The sequence below is a fragment of the Perca fluviatilis genome, chromosome 6, assembly GCF_010015445.1.
Source record: "Perca fluviatilis chromosome 6, GENO_Pfluv_1.0, whole genome shotgun sequence".
Lineage (NCBI taxonomy): Eukaryota > Metazoa > Chordata > Actinopteri > Perciformes > Percidae > Perca > Perca fluviatilis.
Genome location: NC_053117.1, coordinates 12,739,739 through 12,751,826, shown reverse-complemented (window position 1 = coordinate 12,751,826; position 12,088 = coordinate 12,739,739). Strand labels below are relative to the sequence as shown.

The window sequence follows — 12,088 nt, the reverse complement described above, 5'->3', positions numbered from 1 at the left end:
ATATAATTTTATATAAATGTTATAGTGTTAAAAATGTTATCAGCCTATTATATACCTAAAGTAATATGTGCAGCTTATTTATTAAATTCTAAAAAGAAAAAAGGTTAAAAAGATTAAGTTCTGAGTATAGAATCAATAAGGGTCTCATTATTAGGCTGAGGTGACAGTGGAACCTATAAAGAAAAGTCAGTCATCTGTTATATGTATCATTGTGTTAACAAGTACTAGGCTATATAAAGTAACAGTATAAAAAAGAGCCATCCCTCATATTGCAAAAACAATACCTTGGATTCCCAAGAAAAGCTCTGGGTATTTAAGGAATTATAAAACATAGTGTCATTGTAAAATAATATGGCATGCCGTACAGGACAGACAGATTTGTCTCAATCTAAGTTCCAATCTAAAGAGATTCTTTTCATGGTCTTCAAAAACATACAGTGGAGCCCATCTAAAGCAATTTGGCAAAACCTAAGTTTTCTCAAAAGTTTTTCAAATCTGAGTCTGTGGCATCATGTAATATAAACTTTGTATGGTGTATAGAACAGAAAGTGTTGGTGATCCCACCAACCTGTTATCAAATGTTTTCCTATCATCACTGCAGAAATAGATCTCATCACATTCACATAAACACACTGCCATGTTTTCAACAATCAATGTTAATTAAGTCTAAGGCTCGTGCCTTCCTTCTTCGCCAAGTTCATTAAAAGAGCTACATTGTTTGGCTGAACTCCAAATAGCATCTTGATCCGTCACATTGTGTCAGTCCTGGCAACACATTAATACAATCTAATCTGATGTGTGACATGAGCTGTGCAAGTTGTTTGTGTGTGACTTGGACTTGTCCTCTCCTGCCCTCATCTTTTTCAATCTATCGTTCCGATATTTTTCACCTTCAAGTTGGTCCTGAGCATATTGTAATTCTAATATTTTCCTGTCCTTGGCCTTGAGAATCTGTTGACATGCAGCACATTCAGCATCACGCTCATCAGGAGGATGAGCAGCACCTTGCATGGTAGCCTCTGCCATCAGTGTATGAATGTGTGTGTGAATGGGTGAATGTTGGGTGTGATTTGCGAAAACAAAACATGCAAGAATTAAATCCCCCTTGAAATACCATGGAAATAGTGCCACTTGGCCAGGCATGCCAAACACCTAAATATCCACTTCAATATTCAATGGAAAACACAGCGCTTTCAAGCCGGAGAGCAGAGTTCACTTCGCGTATGACGCTCACTTTTTCTAGCTGAACTCCACTACACAGCCCCTGAAAGGACCGCCATCTGGCGGTGCCTGCAGCCGGCTCATAGTCACCTATTCGCGGCTAAACAACTGCCGCTGGTAGCCGGCGTCCCGGAGCTTTGTAGCGGCTAAATACAACCAGCAACTGCCGCTTGGATGTTATCGTTCTATCGCACTATGGACTTTTCACGTTACAGCGCTTTACTTAGTTTAAAATCCTCCTATTTCAGGTATATAATATATCGTCTATTGGTGAAGTAGCATTGGTCACATTGAGGAGGGGGGGGATACATTTAGTCAATAAAAATAATTCAGCAGAGGCAGGGATATGTAGACTAGAAAGGTGGAAATCCCATCGCATCCCGGACAAATCACATCCTGGGTGAATGTACGTAAAGCACTTATTTGCAAGACTTTGTGGAGTGTTCTGGTAAGAATCACCTGCTGCTGAACGTGGATAAGACCAGAGAGATGGTTATTGACTTCAGGAGGAAGGGAACGCCCCCGCCGCCCCTTTGCATCCTGGGAGAAGATGTGGACATGGTTGAGGAGTACAGATACCTGAACCTGATAGGCTGAACGGGAAAATCAACAGCACGGCTGTTTTACAAGAAGGGTATGAGCCGTCTCTATTTCCTGAGGAAGCTGAGATCCTTCAACGTGTGCAGCAGAATTTTGGAGATGTTCTACCAGTCCGTTGCGGCCAGCGCTCTGTTCTCCTCCGCCATCTACTGGGGGCAGCAGCATCGGGGACAGCAGCATCGGAGCCAGCGACACAAACAGACTGAAGGAAGGCTGGCTCCGTTATTGGCTGCGAACAGGACATTTCTGAAGCTGTGGTGGAGAGGATGTCACTGAACAAACTGTTATCTATCATGGATAACCCCGACCACCTTCTCCACCCCCCCACACTGGTCCAACAGAGGAGCACCTTCTCTAAGAGGCCCCGACAGCTTCGATGTCGCACGGACCGCTATAAGAAATCATTCCTACCACAGGCAATACAACTTTTTAACACTTCATCACTGAGTGTTAGATAAGACTCATAGACATCACAAAACTGCACTAAGTGCAACTTGCACAATAGGTTTATCTACAGCTTTATGAATACTAGTTAAACAGTTGTACATTTTTGTTCTCAACTTGTATATATTTTAAATTATTTGTTCTTATGTTCTATCCTATTATTATTTCAAGTATATTGTATCCTATTATTTCATGTATTTTCTGTATGTGTGCTGTGTGTCTGATATTTTGCTGCTGCAACACTGAAATTTCCCATTTTTTGGGATCAATAAATATCTATCTATCTATCTATATATCTAGCTATGTATTGTGAAGCACTTTGAGTGAATGCTAAGACTAGAAAAGCTCAATATAAATGCACTCCATTTACCATTTAGCCTGAAAATGTAGCTGTATCACAGAAACAGCCATCTGATAGGTCAAGCAGATATATCTCTTTAGTCACCCCAAAAGCTCATGAATTACAAAAAAAAAACCTAAAACTTGAAACACTTCTTCCATTCGTTGATTTTAAAGTGCTGCTGCCTGGGCTCTTGTCCGACCGCTGCATGTGTTAACTCTCTTCTATCATTCATGCAGCATTGCACAAGTTCACTTTAATGTCTCTTAAGCTCCATTGCAAAGTGGCAGAATCTTACCTTCGACTGCTGTCATATTTCTTTAATGTCGGTTTAATGCTTCATTTGCACAAACTGTATACAGATTCTGTACTATACTCAGTATTTATATTAGAGCCGTATTTTTCATAGACTCTTTGTTGTATGTTGTATGTCTGTCTTTGTTTTTATGTATTTAATGTGTAACTCTGTTGTCTCGCATGTTACATGCCTTGTCTTGGCCAGGTCGTCGTTGCAATCGAGAGTATGTTCTCAATTGGCTTACCTGGTTAAATAAAGGTTAAATACAATAAATAAATAGGTAGTTACTGTAAGTCATGCTGCAGTTTGTTACTAACCACGCTAGTCATGTCCCTTCCATCCCTCGAAGCTCTCCCCCAGTCAACACATACACACAGGACGATTAAATATAATCCATCTTTTTTACTCTCTTTCAGTATTTACACATGATCATTTCACAGCAATATTACTTTAGATTGGCATTCTAACCATCTTTTTGCCTATCAAAAATATACAAAAATAAAATTGCATTTGTTTCTTCCTAAATCACAACTGTCATCAGTCCATTTCTTTTGCTGCGTGTTAGGAAGAGGTATGTGATTTCCTGTTCCGTTTCGCTCGACGTATGGCCGGAAATCGGATGAACTCAAAGTGTTTGCTTTGGTCCGTGTTGGGGAAGGGAGGCGGGCCCGTGTGTAGCCTCTTGATGAAATGGACCTCCCTCTGGTTCTCCCTCGTCCTGGAGGCTTTGATGGGCCTCCCTTTCCTGGTAAAAGCCACATACCAGCCCTCATACTTGGCATTCTGGAAGGCGGTGTAATTGTTCTCCAGTACGATCTCTGTAAAGATACAATCCCTGCTCCGGCCATTGGGCTGCGTGAGAAGACAGAAAAGGTTTTTCATGTTAAAACTGGGCAAACAGACTGCATGACACACAGATAGAAGCATGCATTCTTATTCATTCATACACAGAAAACTGCTAAATCAAGCCGCTAAATCATATGATTATCAAAGCCTTCCTCGACCTTTAGAAATAGGATATACACATTATTTCTGTTACTAATGAGAAGTTGAAGTTGTAAGCAATAAAACGCACCTATGCTCAGTTCAATACACTTTTACTACAGTTTTACTTGGTCTGGTATGACCAGTAGCTTATGTTAGCAAACTTCAGATAGACATTACAGTGTTATGGTTCCTTTCAGTCATTTTTTTTTATGTTTAAACAGTAATGTCTAGACTTTTTTATTGCAGCACAAAGTATAAAACATGTCTGTTTCTTGAGTTAACTTCTGTTTAAGGAATAGTTTGAAAATTTTGGGAAATACATGTATGCTTATTCCCTTTATTGCAGAGCGTCGATAACACTATCATTTCTGTCCAGTGTCCATTAAATAGGAAGCCACATCTAGCTGTCTGTTAGCTTAGTTAACTTATATCCAAAGCTACTTACAATAAGTGCATTCGACCATTTCAATAGGCTACAGCCCCAAAATGGCAAGAATCATGCAACTTCAGCAAATATGCTAAACTGCTTCTAGTGCTGCATTTAGAAACATTTGTTTAACAGAAATAGTATGGCTTATAATGTTCCTGTAAAACCACACTGTGGTTGTTTTTACAAATTAAACTATGTGGTAGATTAATTTTTGTTACATTTGGACGGAGCCAGGTTAGCTGTTTTCCCTCCATTTCCACTCTTTATGCTAAGCTAAGCTAATCAGCTGCTAGTGATAGCTTGATATTTAGCGCAGGCCAAACACTTGAGTGTGGTATTGTTCTTCTCACCTAACTCCTGGCAAGAACACAAATAAGCCCAAATTTCTCCATTTCTTCAGTTAAGCAATGGAACTATGAATCAAAAGGCAACTAACATATCAAAGAGACGTAATACGACATTGCAGGCTCACTTCTCTGTGCTGTAGTCGTTTCTGGAATGCATGTGATTGACAGGTAAACCTGAATCTAAATAAAAATAACTAACAGACAGACTATGACAGCTACACATTTTAGTAGTTTGAAGTTGTGAACTTTAACATTTGCCAGTGAGTCTTTCACTGAGTGTTTCTATACAGTGGGCCCTGTTTCTACACCTCTGAACCATGATGAGAAATATTATGAGTTGTCATGTCAGCCAGATATGTGAATCCATCTTTTTCCATTTCCACGAAGGAAGTGGAGGGTTGACTTATGACCAAACACACAGGCAGTGCATGATGGGAGGGTACTTTCCCCTCATGGCTGTCAGCCATGGCCAATAAGACTGAGCAACTATGATTAAGTCCTCCGAGGATTCCTTCTTTTTTTTTCCAGCACATCATGTCCTGGGGTGACTGACAAGTTATGAGACTTCAATGACAATGGATTGAAGCTTTAGTGCAGGAGCTACAGTGTGTATTTTTAGTAGATGTGAGATCTGATAAGGTGAGTCCTGCAGGCACAGGTTGGAAACCCTCAGTAGAAGACAAAGCTCATATATGGATTTAGATTTTCTTCCACAAATGTTTAATTTCTGCATGTAATTTTCGTGACGTGTTGACTGGAGAACTTTTTGTCCACTCACAGAGCTGATATCATAATAAACACCTACCTTATGTATGCTAGCTTGTGAAATAAAATTTTGCCATAATATGCAAAGATTATTGGATGCAATCCCTGCTTGCAACTATAATATTTGGCTGCTTAAAGAGTAACTACCTTTTTTTCAACCTGGACCCTATTTTCCTATGTTTTTGTGTCTAAGTGACTGATGGGAACAAAAATCTTTGAAATTGGTCCAGTATTAAGTAAAATCGCTGCAGTCGGCAACGGCAAACAAGCTACAATGTAAGTTAATAGGGCAATTGTCCAGTTTGTATTTACCTTCACAAAAGTGCTCATTTTGCCGCTGACAGGCTCGGATTAATATTCTAAGTGTCTGACAACATTATGGAAAGGATTTCTAAGGAGGTCGACGTTTCTGTTAAAGAGTAAGATCCTTTTTTTAAACATAAAAACATTTAGTAAATTGTGTTCGCTAAACCCACCAGACTCCATGTAAATAAACAATAATTTTAGCACTTCATTCAAAGACGACAGAAACAAAATAAAACCATGAAAAGCCGTTTTGGATCGTCTTTCCACTTTTCCAACCATCACAACTCTAGTTTGGGTTGAAATAAACACAGTTTACTGATTTACATGTGAAAATATGTTGGCTCTATACACGCTAAAAGTATTGTTTTTTTAAATGGAGTCTGGTGGGTTTAGCGCTAGCGACTTCAGAGCTGTTTCTGGTTAAACAGAAAGGTCTCAAAGAGGTTTTAAAAATGTCTATATCTGTAGGGATCCTTTCTATAATGTTGTCAGACACTTATAATAATAATCTGAGCCTGTCGGTGAGAAAACGAGCACTTTTGTGAAGGTAAATACAAGCTGCACAATTGCCCTATTAACTTACATTGTAGCTTGTTTTGCCACAATCTCGCTTAACACTGGACCAATGTCAAAGATTGTTGTTACCATCTGTCACTTAGACACAAAAACATAGGAAAATAGGTCTCAGGTTGAAATAATGGTGGTTACCCTTTAATAGTGCCACACTATAAATTCAATAAGCTTGTTTACTTCATTTTGTCACAGCACTGATATAAAACTTTTCCATACTAACTTAAATCAATATAAGGTTTCAAATTCTGCAGCCACTAGTCCCCTCCATTTTAAACAAATGCAATCCAGAAATGTATATTGTACCTTTCCAACAAGTTTCCCCTTCCGGTTCATGCAGAGGTAGCGTCCACTTTCCGCACCTTTAATTCTCACTCGACTGCCAAAGGTATCTGTCTCGACAAAAAGACGAGCTGCAAGAAATAGAGATGAGAAAGTCAAAGAGCTGAAGGGGGGGAAACATGTGAATATTAACAAGACAAAACATAGTCACACCACCAACCACAGTTTGTCCTAATCTAAAATGTGTTATTGTATTTTCAAGAGTTACATGTAACATCCCATACAAAACATATTCAGCCAAACATGCAGTTCCCTTGATGAATAGCTAATATTATTTAGACTAGACTCCAATCTTTTGCCATTGACATTGATTCTCAAATATGAAGAAAAATAAACAGCATTTAAGGTATGCTGTTTGTTCATTAAAGCTTATGGTCTGCATTTCATATGACTCTTAACTTAAACTCAGAACTCAATACATTTTTCACATATGGCCCTAATCCTCTTCCGTAGTTACCTGTTACTATAAGAATTAGCTTTTTTCCCCTAATAGTTATATTTTGAATGTGATTTTTCTTTTTTTGAGTGAATGATATGAGCTGAAACTACAGACTGAGTTGAGTCAATAAAAGAGCCTTGAGAGACACCCACTGGCCCAGGTGAGCTTCCTTAAATTATACCTCTAACAAATGATAAAACAAATGTTATCACTGAACATTAAGGAGCTGTACTGGAAGCAGAATATACAGTCTCAGTTTAATTTGTCCTGCAGTCAATTATGGCCATTGGGCATTACGACCCCCTTGTGTATTGGGGCTATAGAGACAAAGGACTTGTCCTAATCGGCCACTTATTCGCCAGACGATGGCTTCATGGATACAACAGGGAGGCTGAATTAACATACAAGCCTGAAAACACCTCACAGAGGGAGGGACAAGCAGGCCGGCAGAGAAATTGCTGGTTTGCCCGAGGACATCAGTCCCCAGCAGGGGCTTTGAGGCTATACTGTCAGGGACCAAATACACTATTCGATCGAAGAATTTCACTCGGTTCCTATTAAGAATCATTTTTGCCATTTATAGCACGTATTCATAGCTCGTTTACCTAGTATTCTTTGCAAAAAAAACACAAATCATATAGCCAAACAGGTTTCCCTGCAGATTTTACATGCTGGCAGTTTGACACTAAATTATTGTGAGCTTTGTCATACTATGGTGCTGACTGGCTGATTCCCACTTTTAAAGAAATAATGTAAATATCAGTCCAAACCAGCTCCAGTTTGTACCTCTAAAACTTTTTTATTTGATATGTTTGTGCAATTGTGCATTTGGGCATTGTGCAATACATACGTTATTGACCACAGCATGATTTAATGGGAAATGTGCAGTCTGAGTAGAATTGAGTGCATTATGAGGGGGAGGATGTGCTGTGGGTTCTCTTTATCTTTCTTCTGTGAGTGTGGGGGAAGGTAGGGGGGGGGGGTCTTGTGTGAGGTTTATCGGATGTTCATTAAAGCATTTTTGATGAGATAATGTATGCTTATGTTTCTATGCATGTTTACTGTATGTTTATTTTGTGTTTATGTGCGATGCATTTTTTGTTCTCTCGACTGCCCAAGACAAATTTCTCCTATAGGAGTCAATAAAGGCTCATCTTATCTTCAATCGTTAGGCTACAGACAAGCCACAGAGCTAAGCACTTGATTTTCTGAAAAATTATGACAAATGGTGGATGGAATGACATATCACCTTGCTCAATTTGTACGATTGAACTGAAATTGAAAATGTACAATGTATCATTTATATTGGTAGGCTACACGTTGATGTTACTTGTCAGTATTTTATAGTTTCATGAGAAAAACTAAGAAGTAGAGTTTTTGGATCGTGTTGTGCAAAAAGAGCGAGGACACGTCACCTTTTTTTTAGCCAGAAGGTCGACCTGGATGCAGCTGGTCTGCACTCTATGTATTATTGTGTAATTCTAATTGTGTATCATGTTCTCATTATGTATTGTGTTCTTAGTTTTGTACTTTTTGAAGCACTTTGTGGCTTATGTCTGTTAAAAGTGCTTTAGAAGTACATTTTATGGTGGAAGAAGTATTCAGATCCTTTACTTAAGTAAAAGTACTAATACCACATTGTGAAAATACTCTGTTACAAGTAAAAGTCCTGCATTGAAAATATTACTTAAGTAAAAGTATGTAAGCATCGGCAGAAAAATGTACTTAAAGTATTAAAAGTAAAAGTACTCAATGCAACAACAAAAGAATCCTCACATTTTAGAAACTGGAAACAATCCTAATCATTTCAGATGGACTTTTAGGCCTGTATATTGTTGGCTAGCTTCATTTATGATAAAACATCATATTTTATAAACTACATGTGTTTTGTGTGCAAAAATCCTAATTTGTAAAGTATTTAACTAAATCTGTCAGATGAATGTAGTGGAGTATAAAGTACAACATTTTTCTCTGAAATGTAGCAGAGTAGAAGTAGAAAGTGGCATGAAAAGAAAAGACTAAAGTACCTCAACATGTGTACTTAAATACAGTACTTGAGTAGATGTAATTCCACCACTGTTACTTCCTTAATTAAAAGAGTTTTTAGGCAACCTGTTTTTAAACAACCCCCATGTTTTTTTTTTCAAAGATCAATAAAGATATTTATTTCTCAGAAAATATGATGCTTAGTTCTGTGACTGCAGTTAAGATGGTAATGCATGAGATGCACAATCTGGGGCTTAACCTGAGCTTTATATTTTATTTGCTTATAGGTAGGCCTATAGGCTAAAGCAGGGGCCTTCAACGTCTTTTAGGCCAGGGACCCCTACATATATTGTATACAATTGAGTTGCATATTAAACTGGGCAGAATGGATGAAAATAAATGGATATTATTTATGCATCATGTTTTAATGTTAAACATCCATCTGGCAGGAACTGTGACCCCTTAAGCTTAACTGTATGGCTACCATAGTTACCTATAGTAAGCCTATCTTCAATGTGTAAATCATTTTTTTTCTTCACAAATAGGCCAATTGATCTTTGCAATTCAAATTGTGCATTCATATTATTAATGTATATTTTAATTTTTGAAATAAGAAACTTTACATATATATTTTTTTTAACATAATTTGGTGGACCCCTGCACTAACTCTGAGGACCCTCTAGGGGTCCCGGACCCCCTGTTGAATATCTCTGGGCTGAAGGATGCAAGTGTGAAGACCTGCAGTGGTGAAATAAGGAAACCCCTCCCTGGATGTACAACTCCATAGAACAAAAAAAATAAATACATAGCCAAATGTGCTCCAATGTTAACAGCAGGTCCGGGGTCAGCACTTACCGTACATATTTCCATCCTCAGCTGTGGCGGTGACCCTTTTGCCCTGAATCTGGACGTGTTTCCCGCTGGTGCGGCTGTAGAGCTGGTAAACCCTGACCTGTCTGCGGCTGAGCTGGTCCGTCACTGCGCCCTGCGTCCTCACATACTGGTTAAAATTAGGAGACGGGTGATTCTCCCCCTTTTTTATGCAAAAGGGAAAAATGAAATACATAATTTTTTTCTTTCTAATCTGGGAACTTTTGGCTAAAGACAATCTGGATTCCCCCCCCTAAAACTAGCCTACTGGACATAAGTTATAGGCTATCCGTTATATTCATATTCAAATGCGATATTTAAAAAAGGAGTTATTGCAACTTTTCCCTACTTCATCAACTATTTCTCATATTGAACAGTTCACAACGTCGACCAAGTTTTTAGTGCGCTTACCTGAGCGTGGCACCACAGCACGAAAAAATGAAATGATCTGCAGAAATAAGAATAAATTAAGAGTTGTTATTATAAAAAAAAAAGTAGAAAAGAAGTCATTATGTAGCAATCAAACAAGTCTACAGCCCTTACAGTCGTCTTACATGTAAACGCAGCGCTGGTTTATTCCATACATTCTCCTTTTTATTTCATCCGATGAAGAGACGGATTCTTGAGGCACATAAATCTCAGGAGAATGCGGCAAATAAATCCAACCGAGCTCCCACAGTGTTGCATATATGCACTCCTGACCTGTCCATCCACAGCAACAAGTCTCTGATCGAAAACCCCCACCTCGGAGTTATTTCACCTCACATTTATCAAAAACCTGATCCAGCTGACTGAGTGCTGAAGAGCTCTTCAAAAGATCCGCGCAACGCACCGACAGCAGATACATCCATTATAACGAGCGCGTTAGATTTTTGAATGACATCACTGGGGTAAATGTGAGAGGGATCCTCGGCTCGGTGCAGCTCTGCTCGGGTTAATTCCAGGTTTTGAAAAGCCCTCTGTCTCACCGGGGTCAGGCTGCTCACTGGTTAAATGTTGAAAGGCAAAGGCCCTCCCTGAAATCTTCCTATTGTGGGTGGGCACAGCAACAGGACCCCTAATGATGATTTAATAGGGAGACTCAAATGTGAAGGGGGGGGGGGGATCTCAATATATAGGCCTATTTTAAGATTAGCAATAGGAAAAGAAAAAAAATTGAACTCCACATCCAAAGTTAAATTACAAAAAAAAAAGAAAACGAAACTGCAACTTTGAGAGTTTTAGCTCAAACTGCATTGAAGACTGCCCCTCTGCCTGCCTTTAATGTAGACCATTACTGTAGCATTGTATTTAAAAGTGAGTAGCCTAATGGCACCTTATGGGTGTGCCAATTATGTGTTAAAGAGACTATTGCTCCACCCCCACCCCCACCCCCACCACACATACCCTTTTATCTTATGTTAACTGGTCACACTTGTAGCTCATGTAAAAGGAGGCCGAAACAAATCATGCAGACAAAAGGTCTGTTTCATCTTTACATAACATCCAATCAACATCCCGAGACGAGCAGGATACTGTCTTTCCTCTTCCTTTCAAAAAAAATAATTACAATAATTTACAGAGAAGAGAAGAGAAGACAAACACAACAAAACCTATCAAACAAATAAAAATGTGCTTTCTTAATCAAAAATGATCCAACAAGAAGAGAGGAGAGAAGAAGAAAAAGGAAGAGAAGAGAAGACCAGCAAAAAGAAGAGGGAAGAGGAGAGAAAAGAACGGGAGAGGAGAGAAGAGAAATGAAATAGATATTATTACACTTTGGTAGCTGCTGAGTCCAGATGAGTTTGTGAACAACAGTGTAACCTGAAGCTTCAAGTGCCTTCACATCTTACCCTTCTCACGTTCTCTTGACCCCAGCACCACCATTGCCTCCGTCTACGGCAATAAAGTGGTCCAGTGCAGCAGTTAGGCATTTCTGACATGTTGATCTGCTCTCGACTGGCTGACACGAGCCAGCAGCAACCAAGTCTACTTGTTGATGTCACTTCTTTTCTTACTGTAGGGCACGTGTGTGTGTTTTTATTTGCATGAGAGTGCATATACTGTAGCTGGCCCACAATAGCCGCATGCCACTATATGACGCCGCGGTGACAGACTTCCCATTATATGGAAAACCTAGAGTATTTGCTGTTCAAAGAAAATG

The 12,088-nt window shown here is 39.1% G+C and overlaps 1 protein-coding gene across 2 annotated transcripts; it reads right to left on the bottom strand.

Moving 5' to 3' along the window:
- Nucleotides 1-3,290: 3,290 nt before the first annotated feature.
- Nucleotides 3,291-10,961, bottom strand: fgf17 (fibroblast growth factor 17). Of its 2 annotated transcripts, none has more exons than XM_039803770.1 (5): nucleotides 10,500-10,961; nucleotides 10,357-10,393; nucleotides 9,931-10,108; nucleotides 6,615-6,721; nucleotides 3,291-3,755 (listed from the first exon to the last, which is right to left on the bottom strand). In XM_039803770.1, the coding sequence occupies exons 1-5, from the start codon at nucleotides 10,529-10,531 to the stop codon at nucleotides 3,465-3,467; spliced, it is 645 nt and encodes a 214-aa protein (XP_039659704.1). In that variant the 5' UTR covers nucleotides 10,532-10,961; the 3' UTR covers nucleotides 3,291-3,464. The 2 variants fall into 2 exon arrangements, with proteins under 2 accessions (XP_039659704.1, XP_039659705.1); XM_039803771.1 differs by having other exon boundaries at nucleotides 9,931-10,075.
- Between the last annotated feature and the right edge of the window lie 1,127 nt (nucleotides 10,962-12,088).